This window comes from Etheostoma cragini, chromosome 9, assembly GCF_013103735.1.
Source record: "Etheostoma cragini isolate CJK2018 chromosome 9, CSU_Ecrag_1.0, whole genome shotgun sequence".
Taxonomy (NCBI): domain Eukaryota; kingdom Metazoa; phylum Chordata; class Actinopteri; order Perciformes; family Percidae; genus Etheostoma; species Etheostoma cragini.
Window position 1 is genome coordinate 17,528,842 of NC_048415.1, and position 17,112 is coordinate 17,545,953.

At 38.3% G+C, this 17,112-nt stretch overlaps 2 protein-coding genes across 3 annotated transcripts in view; both read left to right on the top strand.

The window, feature by feature from the left end:
* The first annotated feature begins 343 nt into the window (after positions 1-343).
* On the top strand, positions 344-7,148 carry LOC117950068 (E3 ubiquitin-protein ligase RNF126-like). The gene is made up of 9 exons (XM_034880747.1): positions 344-513; positions 1,916-1,974; positions 2,867-2,927; positions 3,770-4,005; positions 4,153-4,221; positions 4,323-4,392; positions 4,555-4,648; positions 6,270-6,385; positions 6,506-7,148. Exons 1-9 carry the CDS (start codon positions 439-441, stop codon positions 6,680-6,682), a joined length of 957 nt encoding a protein of 318 aa, XP_034736638.1. The 5' UTR covers positions 344-438; the 3' UTR covers positions 6,683-7,148.
* Positions 7,149-8,751: 1,603 nt separating this feature from the next.
* The window catches only part of bsg (basigin), a 14,650-nt gene continuing 6,289 nt past the window's right edge, over positions 8,752-17,112 (top strand). For both annotated transcript variants that reach the window (XM_034880745.1, XM_034880746.1), the window contains exons 1-3: positions 8,752-9,000; positions 14,132-14,482; positions 16,762-16,930. In XM_034880745.1, the coding sequence (XP_034736636.1) occupies positions 8,937-9,000; positions 14,132-14,482; positions 16,762-16,930 (584 nt within the window). In that variant the 5' untranslated portion in view covers positions 8,752-8,936. The remainder of the gene's footprint in view (positions 9,001-14,131; positions 14,483-16,761; positions 16,931-17,112) is intronic.

The window sequence follows — 17,112 nt, forward strand, 5'->3', positions numbered from 1 at the left end:
TCTAAAACAATCTTTAACAATTGATGCACAAAAGCACCACCATGTGGCAATATTATGTAACCCACACAATTGTTAGTCTTCCATAAATAAATAAATGGATTTTCATTAATTATTCAACTCTACACAGCATTCTAAGCTGTCCCTTATGTTAACACCTGTTGTAAAACAATTAATTCATTCAATATAATCATTTTCTTAATATTATTTTAGATTAATTTTAGTCTGTAATTCTACAATAGATCATGTCAAATCCATCCAGTAATGTTTTTTTATTTATTTTGCCTTTATTTTCTTCATTCGTATAATACATTTTAGTATTATCTGTGCTGCATCGTGCAGGGCAGTCGTCACATGCTCGCCGTATTTTCTAGGAGGTTAACATTGACCTTTTCGGTGCTCCGTAGTGCTTCCTCCTCTCTACCTGTTTAGTGGTTAAAGATGGCTGAAGCTCCCCTATGGCCCAGCCGGTTCTTCTGTCACAGATGCTCCGCAGAGATTAGTCCTCGGATTCCCGTAAGTACTGTAAGACAGAAAGTAAAGCTAGAGACACTTGGAGAAATGAAAAACACAGTGGCGTTGTTGTTACTTCAGTAGAACTCGTTGTAGCAGCTGTGCCAACAGTTAGCATGCTAGCAGCGTTAGCCCGGCTGCTACTAGTTCTCGTTTGTCTTGCTAACGTTACCCAGTGTTAGCTAGTTAGCTTGTTATCTCTGTAGTAGATACACCCGCATAACTCCGCTAACGTAGCGTTAGCTGAGTTATTACACGCAGGCCACAACTACTTTGCCAAGCCGTATTTGTAACACCGTTTGGCTGGGTCATGTGTTGAGTATTGTGGTTTTCCGTTAGCTAGCCTAGCTAACTGATAATGTAAGCTAGTAGCTCTATTCCATGGCAATAATTGGTAAGTGTAACTCGGATCGCGTCTAATTTTCGACTTCAGTTATTTATTTTATTAGTACAACTCCGTTAACACTAGTCTGACTTGGCTTACTAACGTTAGATTGTAAACCACTCGCGTGAATGGTCCCGTAGCAACAATGCCACTGCGTACTTTTTTTGTTTTGCCATTCAAGTGGCATATCTGTCACAGGCTAGAATGATCCGTCGTAGAGCTGTACATGTGCCTTTCACAATGTAAAAGATCAGCCATAGTTTTCTGTAGGTTGCTGGTAATGGCCTACGGTCGCATTAACACCTCATACACCTATGCAACTGCTGTTGTGTTGTTTGGAAGAGGCTGTGCGCCATTGTTTCTCTCAGGATCAGGGTTCAAAACCAGCAAAACAAAAAAGAAACAAAACTCTGTATATCAAAACTTAAATAAGAAAAAAAAGTGTAAAAAATGAATTAAGAGTTGTGTGTGTTGAATGCTGGGTTGCTGCAATGTGCTCAGCAGTCTGACAGCCTGGAGGAAGAAGCTGTAGCTCATTCTGGTGGTGTTTGGCTTTATTCTGTGATATCAACTACACGGAAGCTTTACCTGAATGTCTCTGTCTGTAGATGCCCTGAATGGAGGGGGAGGTCTTTTCAGCTGTCTATAGTGTTGAAGGGGCACAGGGTACAGACTACAGTCAAACTTATGAAATAGTGACACAGCTGTTCAGGCCACTTTCAATATAGCCCAATATGTACAGTGGTTAGAAAGGATTGGGAAGGACTCCTCACGTAATTTTCCGTCTTCTTTATCTCACTGTCCAGCTGTGCTATCAGTAAAGTTGTATTTGACATACCTCATTTGCAGTGAACACGTGCCACACACTAACACCGTAATAGGCTGTACGTGAAGTTATCATGCTAGTAACTTTTAGTTTTGTTTTTAAAGTCACTGGTTTAAATGAGAAGGGATGCACCTGTTTGTACAATAGGTATTTGATGTTATGAGTCTAATGTGCTACCTTTTGTTTGTTCACAGGAGTACACATGTCCAAGATGTGAGTCAGGGTTTATTGAGGAACTGCTGGAGGAGAGAAGGTGTGTATAAATAGAATATGAAATACAGTTTTCCAAATAAAGGCAGCATTTTAGGATAACATTTTAGTAACTATTAGAGATTTATGAGGAGACTGATGCCATTCATTATGGATAATGAAGTTCCTCAAATTAGGGCTGGGCCATATTGAGAAAATCCTACAGTACATCAGTCTTTTTGACCGAATACCTCTATCAATGCTGCAACAATATTGCAGTGTTGACTATTGGTGCTTTCTCAAAATATTTACACAATGAGATTTTTGAAAAATAATCATCAGTAATGTTGATATAATGACTAAGTGGGTAAAGGCAAATAATATAACAGTTACAACAGTCTGGTAAGATCAGAAAATTATGTAAACTTTGCTTTAATGCAGCCTTTAAAACCAGGAAAAGACACCGCTTCTGCTACGTTATGATGTTACGATATCCAAAATCTAAGACATAATCTAATCTCATATCATGATATTGATATGATATCAATATATATTTCAGCTCTACCTCAAAAAGTCTTTTTAAACGGAAGTCTTAGTTTTTTTAAATCGGGGTCTTCATATGTTTGGCCATCCATCCTAACATGTTCCTAATATGTCCACAAATTCAATCAACCTTGCATACAGTCATTTATCACATGAGTGATTGTAATCAAATGTCAATTTTAAACTTTATCTTTTGATATCACTCTCAAAAAGTGATATAGATAGTATGTGTTACGGTGCATTTTGTAGAGCAGAAGCTGTATGGTTGGGGATAAAGGGACAAAATAGGACACAAACACTTGATTGCAGGATTGGGAATGATGGAAACTAGGACGCGTGGTGGGAAAAAATGAATTTCCTTGAAAATTGCTGATTCGAGAAATAACTTTGTCAACTGCTTGTTCCCTGTTTAGTGCTGACAATGGCTCCACGTCTAGCATCTCCAGCGGGCCGCAGAACCAGCAACCATTTGAGGTTTCTAACCTATTCTATACACTTATCTCTGTCATGCAACCTTTTCTCTGATCTACGACACTATTGCATAATATTGTCAGAATTCCCCCCAAAAAATTCTGTTGCCATTTTGGGCTCTAAGTGATAGACCTGCTTGATTAATCGTTATAAAATCGCGATCTCGATTCACCCTGTTCACGATTTAATTTGGAAATGTCTTTAGAAAAAATGTTATGACTTAGATTCTGATTTAATTTTACGAGACAACCGCATCACAAACGCTACGACTTTCTTCTGTGAGAGTTAAACATAGACTGTATAAAATGGGTTTGTGCTCCCAAGCGCTGCAATGCTCTCCTTCTCTTCAGTGAAGCCTCTACGTTGACGGGCTTGTGGCGATGCGCAATGTGCTATAGGAGCCATAATAAATATGTTTGGTTCTGCCAGTTTGTTTTGTTTTGTCACGGTTCTTGGGTGCAATAAACATTACTCTTCGTGCAAAAAAATATTGTGGCAGAGAATTGTGATATCAATTCTAAGTTAAAAAAACATGATGAATTTGTTTCCAGAGTTGTGCAGGCCTATTGTGTGGTAATTTAACGGGTGGGGCTTCTGTAATTTTGCCCAAAGATAAGTCAAAATCCTAGCCTGATATGTAGTTTATGTAAGTGCTGTGTGATAACTTATTTACTGAAAAATAAAGGGGCTGTTATGATACCTCGTTAAACAGCGAGATTCTTTATGCCAGAATGCTTTTCCAGTGGGTTAAAATTTGACCGTATAGTCAACAAAACTCTCAATGCTTCAGTTGTGTTGGATTGACAATTCATAGTTTTGTGTGCTTTCATCTGTTTTTCTCCCAGAATGCGGACCAGCACTTGTTTACATTCCCCTCGGGCTATGGGCAGTTTGCCCTCGGTGTCTTTGACGACCGCTTTAACTTCGGGTCTGGACTGGGAACAGAGGATAACAGGGATGCTGAAAACAGGCGAGAAAGGGAAACGGCATCACGGCAACGATATGGTGCCAGGCAACCGAGAAGTCGTCATGGTTCAAGGCGACAAACAGGGAGAGCTGAGGGAGTTCCCACTTTAGAGGGGTAAGGAGAACACACTCTGACTTGTGGGACTCTTGAGTCATAAAATCAAGTACCAGTGGGACTTGTCCTTCCTTTTATAGCGGAACACTTTTTTTCTCATTTCTCTCTGAATACTTCTTTCTCATAGCTGTATCTTCTCTTTTGTAGAATCATTCAGCAGCTAGTGAATGGAATAATTGCACCCACTGCAATGCCAAATATCGGTGTTGGGCCCTGGTGAGTGTCTGGAACAGAGCTACATTTAACCCAGAAAACAGAGTCTTAACAAAACACTGTCTAGGTGTTAGGTTGTGTAATGTTTGATTGTTTTCTTACAGGGGTGTTCTGCACTCAAGTCCTATGGATTATGCCTGGGGCGCTAATGGACTAGATGCGATTATAACTCAGGTATTTTTCCGCAACATTCACATGTTATCAAAGTTATTCCTCTTCTTATTTAATAAAAAAGGTTGGATTTGCATGTTTTCGTACACATTGTGTCATTTAGGAAAACATGCAGTATTATGTATACATGCATTTCTTTTCCATCTTTTTGTCTCTCGTCTTTAGTTATTAAACCAGTTTGAGAACACGGGACCTCCACCTGCTGATGGGGATAAAATAAAAACTCTTCCTACAGTACAAATTACAGCTGAGCATGTTGGTAAGTTAAAACGTAATAAAGGCTAATAGTCTAGTCTTAGAATCGTCTGATATCTTAGACTGTGTTATTTGCAAATTTTGGGCCGCAGTATTATTGTTTTTACAGCAGATGGTTGCATTCTGTTATTTCATTGCAGTGTTGTTTTTTGCCAGATGAAAGGGCTTCATTGGGTTTAGGTTTAAACACTATAAGAATGATTCATCTGAAGTAGAGCCTGACCAATAAAGGATTTTTTTTAAGCCGATATCGATACAAATATTTGATTTAAAAATCCAATATTCTGATATATCGATGTAAATATAGTAAAAAAAACAAGAACATCCAGGCATATATAATAACATTAGTTATTTGTAGTTATTTTATGAGTCTTTACTAAGATAATATGATTGTGCTGTTTTAAAAATAAACTTTTGGGATCTATTGTCCCAACAGAACAGAGGAACATCAAAATAAATTAAAGTTCTGATGAATAAAATTTCTAAAAAATTCAAATTTAAGATGTAAAACTTGAAATCCTTTGAACATAAACACAATAACAACAAAGGAAATCAAGGAGTTGCCAACAAGGTTGTAGAGTGCCCTCTGGTGGACAAACGGCAACACTCACAACATGGTTGAAGGGTGTTCAGTCTGTTTTTATTTTATTTATATATATGACACACACAGTACAGGACAAAAGTTTGGAAAAAGTGTGAAATAATTTAATACTAATATCGGTCTGGCTCTAATGTGAAGCATCTCACCATAGAATTATTGATTCAAGTGAGCTCAAAGCCATGATTTTTGTAAATAAAACATAAAATAATGGCAACACAGATAACTGAAGCAGTTCATTTATTTCATAATCAAACCAAAAGATACATATTTAGTCTTACTAAAATCATCATCTAGCAGTTGTCAGAGTTTTGCACCAAAATATCTCATCGTCATCTGCAGGTTTTTTAATTATGCTAGTCACTACCCAATGTGAGTCGAGTGCAGTTGTGAGTTGCGGTTGCTCATATTTAAAAGGTTTACAACGTAACGTGTCATACTGAAATTTGTGAAATCCAGAAAATAATAAAATGTTCTCATAACAAACTATAACAGGAGATGGAGATCATTTCAAAAACGTTTTAGCTATCTAAGATTGTTTGATTGCTAACGTTAGCTCAAAACGCCATTCAACTGACAGCCTTTGGTGTGTTTGATTGCTAGCTTGTAGCCAGCAGTAAACGAACAATGTAGGTCCATTTTTACTGTATTGACATTACAGAAGTCTCACGTTAGCCTCTTGTAGGCTACTTGTCTCAAAGAGACACATGTGCAACTCACATCTGCACTCGACTCACATCGGGTAGTGGAAACCACGCCCGTATTATCAGGTTTTAGTGCAACTGCCACTTAACATAGCTAAAGGCAAGTCAGACCAGCATTATCCAAATCGTTTTCTGATCCGTCCCATCTCATTTTAAACTTCACTGTGGCCGTTGGCTATGAATAACAGTTTTTCTAATTAACGTTGATGGTTCACAATGCTATGTAACTATTTGTTAACCTCTCATTCAAACCCACTTGACAAATTGTATTTGGGTCATATTTGATTTAGATTCTTTTTTTTTTAAACATTTCTGTCTTTCAGCTTCAGGACTGGAATGTCCAGTGTGTAAAGAAGATTACACTGTAGGAGAAAGTGTGAGGCAGCTCCCATGCAATCACATGTTCCACAATGACTGCATCGTGCCCTGGCTGGAGCAGGTATTAAAGAACTGCTCTCTAATGCTCTTTCCCCTTATTTTAACCATTTGCTATCTGGAATAATGTTATGGGGAAGCATCAGTAATGACATTTTGTATTTTTACCACTCTTTTTCTCCAGCATGACACTTGTCCAGTGTGCAGGAAAAGCTTGAGTGGGCAGAACACGGCAACAAACCCTCCAGAACTTTCAGGGATGAACTTTACCTCCTCCCCTTCCTCCTCGTCCTCTTCATCTTCCTCTACCCCTCAGTCCTCAAGTTCGACCAGCAATGAGAACTCCACTGATAACTCTTAGAGAATCACTTATCTTTATAACCCTAGGGGCTGTTTATAGCTCCTAGGCTGCTGTACTTCAGAGCAGTGACCTCTAGTCTCTCCCTGCTGTAGGGCAGAGACCTGAGTGCATCTGGCCAGGAGCACTCAAGCCTGATTCAGGGGTAAGTGACGCGTAAGGTCCATGTATTTCTGCCCGTCCTGTTGCTCCCACCTTCATCAGGGAACTAAACAAAGGAAGGGCGGAGGCCTGGAGTGCAGCTTCTGCAGGAGGATATGGAGATCTGCCTGAATCACCTCATACAGGAAGAGAAAACAAAGGAATCCAAAGGTAGAAGACTCGGGAAAACCAGACAGTCGCTGTTCATTTTTGATATTTTTTTTTAAACTTTCTTTTTTTAAACCCCAGACCCACTTTAGCCAATGAAGCAAAAAGAAAAGTGCATTTCTTCATTTTATAAGTACCAGTCATATCTCTCAGATAATATGACCCACTTTCTCTTGTTCTCCAGACAAAGTGGCAAAAGTTTGTAAAATGAATTTACTGTAGAGATTCTCTTCCACATTACATGACACCACACAGGTACCATTGTTTGCACTTGAAATAATGCATCAAATTGCAGTAATTTTGTGCTGTTTGGATAATGATGTGGATACTCATTACTAAATTACACACACAGATGTCATGTGCAAGCCTAAAACACTTAAACATTTTTTAGTGCATTTTAACTTATAGGTAAATTAAATGTTTCCTAAAGTTTCAGGTTGAAAAACTATTGATTTGCAGTATGATCGTGTCAAAATAAAAGAACGGATATGAAAATAAAGCTTTTGGGTGCTACCACTCATAATTCCTTTAAAGCATTCTTGGTGTGTATGTGTATGTACGGTGTATATATAATATTCTTTAAAGGTCTAATCGGGATCAAAGGTAGTCTTACAAATGGATTTAAAGACATCTATGATAAAACTTAGCTTGTTTCAAGAACTGACTGTAACTACCAACCAATGTTTTTTAGTGTATGCACTAATTGTGTAGTGCTGTGCTTAGACACTAGATGGTATTGTAGTAAAAAGACAATTAGTCACCTGTTTTTTCCTAATACCGAATAAACAAAATAGTAATATGGTAAAGACATTGGCAAAGATGAGCAGTTCTGGTCTGTTCAGTTAAAGTTATTTGTCCCTTTAATGACATCTTGCAGGCTCTCAAAACAACCAAACATCATCTAGAAAACAATAACACCATTAGCAAGCACTGCTCCAAGTGATTTCTATGCATTATAGTTTTTGAGATTGTTTTGTACTTTCAAAGTAAGGAATGGAGATATTAAACAAGAGTCTCTATTAAATATTTCAATGGGGTACTTGTACTTGCCTATTAAATGCTCTCAAAGGGCCAATACATTCTGCTTCCCTTCATTGTTTAGCCATATGGGTGTATTTCCTCCACATTGTACTTCTTTTTTCTTTGGTGTTTGGGTTCAAAGGCCTTTTAATCTGAGGGGATTTCTATGAGCAGAATATTGGTCTAGCTAGTTTATTGTTGTCTTTGTGGTTAACACTGCAAATGTGTGCCCTTGTAACTACCTTGACATATGAAAAGTTGCTTTAATATTAATTTACTACAACTTTAACGTGGAAAACTTTTGGATTTAAAATACATGTAACTTTTTGTGACAAAGTGCCATTTATATAGTTTTACAATAGGTTTGCAGTACTTTGGCTTCTTTCAAAAACATCTGCATGGTACATTTGGATTTGTGGATTTTCTAACATACCTTCTCATACATTAAGGCTTGTTTGAGTTATTAGGGAATAGCTGGGTAGTAATCTGAAATTAATTCCACAGAATTTTACCAGGGTTAAAGACTGGCTGTAGATAGACTTTCAAGCTGTCTTTTCACTCCAAAACAGAATGTTTCTTTCTAAAACAGTGATGTTATTTTATGAGACAATATCGCTCAACACGTGTAACACTAATTATCCGTGTGTATGGCAAATATCACAAACATTATTTTGTTAGTTTGAAAATTACGTAAGAATCATCAAAGTCAAATTGCTTTGTTCACGTAACCACGCCTCTAAACATCGCGTCATATGTACGTGATGACCAGGGTGTACGTGAGGTGCAACTCGAAGACGACCAGCTACATCGGCACTATTGAAACGTTACAGTTAGCTGGAAGTTCAGAAGAAGGAGAAGCCAAAGATTCATTCCGTCTTAGTTAACATTGCTTTTATTCGACGATTTAGTAACTACTAAATTATCAACAATGAAGTTGCTGTGGGCTATCAGTGCCCTGCTTTTGAGCTGTTTGCGAGCCAATGCGTCCACAGGTAAGAATTGTGTGTCAGCCATGTTGGTTGAATATGTAACCAGACTTTGCCCGGACTACGAACATTAAAAATGTTTAGTCAAATTCCTGCTTTGCTAGGGGTATGACAGTTGTTTTTTTATGTTGGATATATATTTTTGCAGCTGCCCTTATTTCTAAAATAAATCCAGAGTTGGCAAGGAACATTCAGATAATAGCTGCAGTGTTACTGATAGCAACACATTCTGAAAATGTACATTGCCAAAATCCTTTCGAACGATTAACCGGCGTTTTCGTAACAGCAGTTAGCCAGACGGCATTAACCACGTTGAATGAAACGTTACCTTTATCTTCGTCTGTCCCAGTTTCACAGAAAGGGGTTCAGAAACGAATGTAATCGGTCACATGAGCTAAAAAAAATCGTTAATTTAAAACATGGTGGTTCAGAAACGTTAGCTGATATCATAACGTTAGTCGCGTAACCATAAAAACGGTTATTAACGTTAGAGGGTTGCTATCCGTTTGCTAGTAATTAACGTTAACTGCCGTTTATGTTTTCAGCTAGCTAACGTTAAAGCGTATACATTAGTTTTTGGGTAAGTCTAGGCCGCAAAGCCTTAACGTTGGAATTGAAATCCCCCACCCCACCAAACGTTAGCATGGCTTGTCCTGGTTAGACGGTCATTAGTTGACTTTTAAGCCAGTAGGCCAAAACCCCATGATGCGTGTCGCATGTCACCATACAGTATGTTGTGCCTTCCTCCATTTTCTGTTGCTGTACGATAGTAAAGGGTGGATAACCTCATCATCTTCATATTGATGGTCATTAAAGGACCTTCCATTAGCCCTTCCAGTTTATCGACCTCGAAGAGTCGCCAATGATGTTACTCGATAAAGACTAGAGCTATATTCATACACTCTTTGCTTGGTTAGAGTGATTATAACCAATAATGAATCAATGTATTTGTCAAGTGAACACGTTTACAAATTTAATTGGAATGTAATGTCAGTTCCTTCAATTTATGCGTTAAAAACAGTGACACTAAAACAGTGGCGTATGGGCAGTTTTAGGCAGTGTCCTCATTTAGGATCCTAGTGTCCTGAGTGTAGAAGCTCTTCCTGAGCCACTCAGAGCTGGCCTGGTGTATAAGGTACCTTCTTACCGACCTAAACCGGGAGAAAAGGCTGTTATCAGGTGGTTTGGATATTTGAATGATTATCCTAGTTTTTTTTTTCCTTGCAGTGGCTAGTGTAAATGTTCTGTAGGCAGACTAGGACACCGCTTATTGTGTGTTCAGCCAAGCGAACAAGTCTTTTGTAGGGCCTATTTGGTGCTGTTTCTGTTCCAGACCGATTTTTTTACTTTAATTTTTTTCCCCACAGGATTCTGTAAATCTGTTGAATGTGTCACTTGACATGTGTGCCAGCATTAGGGTGACAGTTTTTATGGCAAATAACAGACATAAGGACATGCATTATTTTTTTTACTTAAGATAAATACCTGTAGGAAGTAGGTGGGACCAAATAAGGATAATTGCTTATTTTGACTCTGAGCAATACCAATGGCAGCAGTGTTTTCTAATAAACCTACATATACTTATTGTCTAAGAATGATCATTCAAATGAGCTTCTAAGTCTTAAAGGATGAGGATAGTCAACACTGTACACTAAATGTATAATAAGTGGACTAGTTCAATTGTCACTGTACTCAGTCATGCCAGGATTGTGATGTCTTGTGTTTTCACGGCAATGCCAATTTATGTACTTAAATTGAAAAATGTTGAAACTGCTTTTCTCTTAGTAATAACACTGAAAGAGTTACTCACAAATAATTTCAGTACACTTCAAAATATCCAAACTGAGTCATTTTCCTCTGTTTCGTTGTCCCAAGGCAGTTGAGAGAGATGGGCAAGTATATAAGCGGACATATGTTGTAAAACTATGGGCTTTGAAAGTAAAATGCATCCTTTATTTGGCCATGTTTCCTAAAACATGGGGCAAAACTGGGTGACTTTAAAATTGCATAGAATCAGTAGCAGAAACCAGATGTCTATGGATGTTGTGTTCATGTGCGTCAAACACACAAGGAGCCTCATGCCACTCGATGTTTCCTGCTTTGGTAATAACTGTTCTGGAGTAGAGTTTCAGCTACTTCTCTAGCTTAACTTTGGCATGAAAAGTGGGTGTTATGAGGTAGGTGGGTTGGTAAGGCTACTTTGTGTGAACAAAGTCAGTTTTTAAGTACTGGGTGTTTAATCCCAGTAATCTGGTAAATAGGGTTGAAAACAAACGTTTTTTTGTTATTTGCCACCATTTCGAGATTCTAAACCGACTTTGACTTAAATTATCTTTTAATATAAAAGTCTGTAGTCTTAAGCAGTTGCAGTGACAGGTTGTTGTGTTGTGTGTATGTCACTATACTTTTACTAAAGTGTTAAAAGAGGCCTGATGATTACATGTTTGTATTTTGTGTATAACCTTTGTCTTTTCAATAGGCTCAGTAAACACCCTTTTGAAGTTGATTTGTTCACCAAGCTAGTTTGAATATAAAATGTATTCTCCATGAAGATATAGCATGAATCCCCTTAGTTTGGGTTAATTTGCGCATCTCTACTTTTTTATGCTTAAATATGTTATCTCTGTATTACATTCAATATTGAATGTTTATATCCTGTATGTTTTTTTTTTTTTTTTTTACATTGTTCTTGAGCTGCAAATATTATTCAATGGATTCAAGATTTCGGCTTCTTAAATGTAAATATTTACTAGTTTCTTTGCTGCTCTATGACCGAGTTGTGGACAAAACAAATTATTTGAGGCCATCACCTGGGGTTTGGAAAACACATATCGGCATTTTCCACCATTTTCTGACATTTTATATACCAAAAAACTAATCGAGAAAATAATAAACCGATCAATCTGCAATGAAAATAAAGGCTAGTTGCAGCCTTACATTGTTCAGGCATTTAGCTTGTTGTTGACCATATGTTAACAATAACATGAACATCCACTATGGAAGTTGTTCTCTAAAAGTTCCTGAAACACATGGAGTTAGTTGTCATGTTAAAGAGCAGAGGACTAAAGGCAGTAAATTACACAGTCAATATCCATGTGCTTGACATCCATTCACAGTCAGGACTATATTTAATTTTGAACTTCTATTCAGCATGTGCTACGAAGGTGACCTTTTGGTGGCAGTGGTGGAAGCCACTAAGCTACAAAGGTTAAATAGCATATACATATTCACAAGGGCTGTCATGTACACATTCAGAAGTCTGCCTGTTTGGTCACTAATTCATATCTGCTGATGGTTTTGAAAAAGTAACTTAAACACAAAATTAAGTATGTTTTCATCAGGGAATGTAGAAAAGAAGACGAGTTTACACTTAAATCTCAAGGATGGAACTCAGTATTTGTTTTCTTATTGGTATTAGGTTTATCCTGTACACAGCCCCGGTTTTGTCAGTTTTAGGATTTTATTTTTTGGGATAGGAGGGAAACAAGCTGGCCATGCTTTGGCCTGTAGTATGAGAATGTTATTCTTCCCTGGACCCATCTACGTGTACAACCCCCTGGCCACCACTGAGTGGCCAAACAAGTTCCCCCGCCTGCTGTGATGTGGAGAGCTGGGGAGTAAATGAATACCTAAAGAAGGAAATCCTTTAGAAAAGGTTTTTTTTATGAAATTAAGACATAACAGTAACTCAAGTGGTTTGTGAACCTTTAAGTGTAGGCAGAAACTAAGGGTCCTTGCACAGGACTTAACCGTCTAATCAAACTGGCCAACGCATTTCATTCAAAACAATTTCTAAATCTGCTTTGCATATTCAATTGCCCGACAGCAAAAAAGGTTTTGTGTAATGTTATTCCCATGTGAACACATCACCCGATGGGTATTGACTGTTGATTTCCACGTAGCTATATTGATGTCATGTAGCCTGCATGAAATCATTGTCACAATGTTCTGAAAAATAGGCTGTTAGCCTAGATTAACACCCTGCCTGCCACTGTTGGACACAAAGCACCAGACCAAACGAATGTCCTTAGGCTTTGATGGATTTTTAATTTTATTACATGTTATTTTCTTTCCATTAAAAGCTCATCTGCGTTTCTCTCCATGTTCTGTTCCATTCATTTCACATTGCTATTGGATTCTTTTGATGTTTTTTTTCTTTTGCTATAACTGCCTTAAGGGATGTCTTGATCAAAATGTTTTGTCTGCTGTACTGCCCCAATACTAATTGAGTAATTGCTAATATAAGACCTTTTTTAAAGACTTTAAAAGAAACAAACACTTAAATAAAAGCTCTTTATTTGGTAAATGGAAAACTGATAAAGTCCAGCATTGACAGATTTAGTATATCACAGAGGATCGCTCAAACCTAATAGGAGTCTGCTCGCATTTAGGACGTTTACATGCACATAATATTCCGGGTTTTGCCCTAATTCCGAAAAGACCAAATTCCAGCTAAGCTGTTTACATGTCTAATGAAAGTTGATATTCCAGTTTTTACATGTAGCCGTGTAAAACCGGATTTTTATTTTTATTTAACCAGCGGACTTGTTGAGCTGAGCACCGCCACCCTCTTTCATTCCTTCAGCCAGCTTCTTAAAAAGGTTGGTGTACAATGTTTGTGCATATCCAAAAACCTGTATATTGTCCTATTTGGAGTAATACGGGATATCGGTGTGCATGTAAACATTCGTAGTGATATAAATGGGCAAAATATTGGAAATACCTCCCAGTGTAGTACTTGTGTACAACTGCAACCCAATTTGCAGCCTCCAAAATTATTATAACAGGATGAGAAAAAAAAAAGAAACATAGCATTCATTAAGCTTGCTGCCCTCTCAGATCAGCTCGGGTCATCCCTTATTGTCTTTTTTTCATGATTTTATTTTCGTCTAGATGGGTCAGAGTATCAGAAATAAAAATTTCCCAGAATAATTTGCCGAAAATGTTGCTCTGATCTTTTTTCTATGTGCATACTTTCATTTCATTTGTGTTTTTAACTTTCTTTTTCTTTCTTTTTTCCTATTTGCTTGTCTTTCTTCCATCACGGCCTTTTATCACCAATCCATTAAATCTCCTGGCTTGCTTTAAAACATTCTGGAAATCTCTATTTGCTGGGCGGACTGTAAACGGTGCTCAGCGGGCTTTATCAAGTCTCCCCTGTCTCAGACGAAGCTGATCAGTGACAGTGCAGAGCTGCATTGTGAGGTGATAGGGAATCCCATCCCTGAGCTGCAGTGGTGGTTTATAGAGGGTGAAGAGCCCAACGAGACCTTCACCCAGCTCTCTGACGGGGCACGGGATGATCGTGTGCAAATAAATGCCACATATATAGCACACGCCACTAGCACCATTCACCTCACAAGCCTCACCTTCAACGACTCAGGCACGTATGAGTGCCGCGCTTCCAACGACCCTGACCGCAACGAACTGAAGAAGATGCCAAAAATCAAGTGGATCCGCTCGCAGGCAAATGTTATTGTCATTGAATGTGAGTGGCAGAAGAAGCATGAGGAGACTCCGGTCAAAGTAGCTTGGCTGTCATCCCCTCATTAATGAAGTCCTGGCCATTCAACTCCAGTTACACTCAACTCCCATGCTTCCCGGTCCAGTACCCTCTGCATCCTGCTTCACCCAGTATACACTCTCCCTCTCCTCTAAAGCTCCAGAGTTGTCCTGTAGTTGAATCCGAAGCCTGGTCATAACGTGTGACTGGGTCGCTCCCTCATCCTGTTTACCTGACACACAAAATGTCTCTCCCTCTATGTTTTCTTAGATATAATACTGGTCATAAGGTTGGAAATTTGCAAATGGCTCTTTAAGGAAAATTATTGCAAATGAATAATTTAAAACAAAAGGGGTGTCAGATTTCTTGGTTAGTACTGTTTCTCGGTACATATATTCACTTTGCTAGCATTTTCCTGTAACACTTTAAGGGCTTTACATGACACATCATGTCATAAGAACATTAAGGAGTTTTATAAATGGTTATGTCTGTCATGAAGTGTCGTAAATTATGACACTTGCAAAGTTGGCATTATGATAGTTGACATTAACATAACCTCGCAAAATGTCATAGCATGCCTAATTGTCAAATTTACAAAAACTAACTAACATTACATTAAACGGTCAAAAGTGGTTCATATTGACATTCGCTATCATGAGATCATAATAGCTGTCATGAATGTTTTTCTTCAACTTAAGTAAAGTGAACATTGTGGAATTGCCATATACATGTCATAAATGTTAAAACGCCAGTTGGAACACATTAAAAGTAGCTAACTACAGTCAGAAACCGTTATCGGTTACTTTAGCAACAAGTAGCCTCCACTACCGTTGCTATGGTAGCAAGTGGAAGCTAAGCCCGCCTATAATAGTTCAACCTCCGTAGTTACTACAAATGACTTAAGGTCCGCAGGTAATGCTAATCCCGTGCAAATAGGGCTAAAGTTGCCTCCTACAATGCTAACTTTGCATTAAAAGTGCCATGATTTATTTAATGACACTTAATGATAACGATCATAAACCTTTATAAAGACTCCATGTTCACGACAGGTGTCACGTCGGTCCTATACACACCTGTTAAAATTAGGTGTCACTTGGTTCTCTAATTGATACTAACACTGGCAATGCTCCTTTTGTTTATGCTTGTAGACCATTCCTGTGACTTATGGCCTACTCAACTGTAGGCTGGCAGAAGATCGCAACTAATTATTAAAAATAGATTCTCAGCCATGGGGCATCTTTCTGCCTTGTGGTCAGTTATATCTTTTGAAGAATTTGTCACTTTCTTCTCCCAGTTTAATATTTCATCCCCTGTTGTTGCTTCTTCTGCTTGTATTTAAAGATCTTTTCCCCATGACCTTGTAGATTATTGTATTACTAGATTTCTGGTAAACCCTATTCCTCCCTCCATTCTACTGTTGGTGGGACAGATCGCCACATCACGGGGATCTCTTACCCCCTTTCTTAGAAAGTTCTGTGCTTTTGTTTGGAAGTCTTGAGTTACTTGGTTTAATTTGTGAGAACAGATTTGTTTTCCTCTCAAACTTGGTAAGTTGAAGGATTTTGCCATAGAATTAGATGGTAATTGTTTTTGGTTTCCACTTGACCACTTGACAGTCAACAATTGTCATCTCAACAAAATCATAATCTATATTACAGATGGGCAATATTCTGGATTTGAACCCAAAGCCAAAAGGGAGCCTGATGACCGTATTAAGGCTGTCTGTAAACTTTGAAAGTGGCAGCGATTTTGTTGCCAAGGTCCTCAATTGGCTCTGGCTGACTCCATTTTATTTCTTTAATCATCGATGTATGTGCATAGGGCAGTCATGTACAGTGTACCCTATTACATCTTGTATTCCATCATTCATTTCTGTAAAGACAAGTGTTGAGTGTTCAGAGCCCAAATGTAAATCAAACTATATTAAACAATGTACCCAGTAATTACACAATTCAAGGCAATATCTTAGGGGAAGTAATGAAGTATAAGGGTACTTGGACAAGTCATTTGCTCCTACAAAGGCCGAGGGCTGTAACTACACACCAAATTGCAAATACTGTGTTTTGGTTTGGTTTTATGTCAGTTAGTGAAAAATTTAGAAAGATTTTTATGGGATATCTTAATATAGCAAAACGGGTTAAGTAAATTTTAAACGCATGTAGTTGCTGGGTTTTGCCTTTTCTAGCATTGGTGTCTCAACCTGCAAAGCTGACATTTTAGAAAAGGATGATTAATTAATTTTCCCCCTCTCTGTTTACCTTAAGACCCAATCATCATCGCTCAACCTTCTGAAGTCAGCAACCAGACCTCAGCAGTCCTTAGCTGCAACTTGACAGACTCTAGCCTTCCCATCAAGGGCTCCCAGTGGACGCACAATGGGAAACTCATTGAAAGTTCCAAGTCTGTTTCTGTCTCTCCATACACAGTCCTCCGGTAAGTAGCTACATCTGCCCAAGTGGGAGCCCCTATGGGCAGATGTTTTTTGCAATGAAGTTGCAGGAGAATGAGAAAGTTGCAAAACAGCAGCCTTTTTTGTAGTGTGTGTGTATATACAGTGGTGTGAAAAAGTGTTTGCCCCCTTCCTCATTTCCTGTTCCTTTGCATGTTTGTCACAC

Excerpts from the sequence above, each read along its gene's own strand:
- LOC117950068 (XM_034880747.1), top strand. The coding sequence starts at position 439 with ATGGCTGAAGCTCCCCTATGGCCCAGCCGGTTCTTCTGTCACAGATGC. Across the intron at positions 4,006-4,152 it reads GGAGTTCCCACTTTAGAGGG|AATCATTCAGCAGCTAGTGA; the intron begins GTAAGGAGAACA and ends TCTCTTTTGTAG. Across the intron at positions 4,649-6,269 it reads AATTACAGCTGAGCATGTTG|CTTCAGGACTGGAATGTCCA; the intron begins GTAAGTTAAAAC and ends TCTGTCTTTCAG.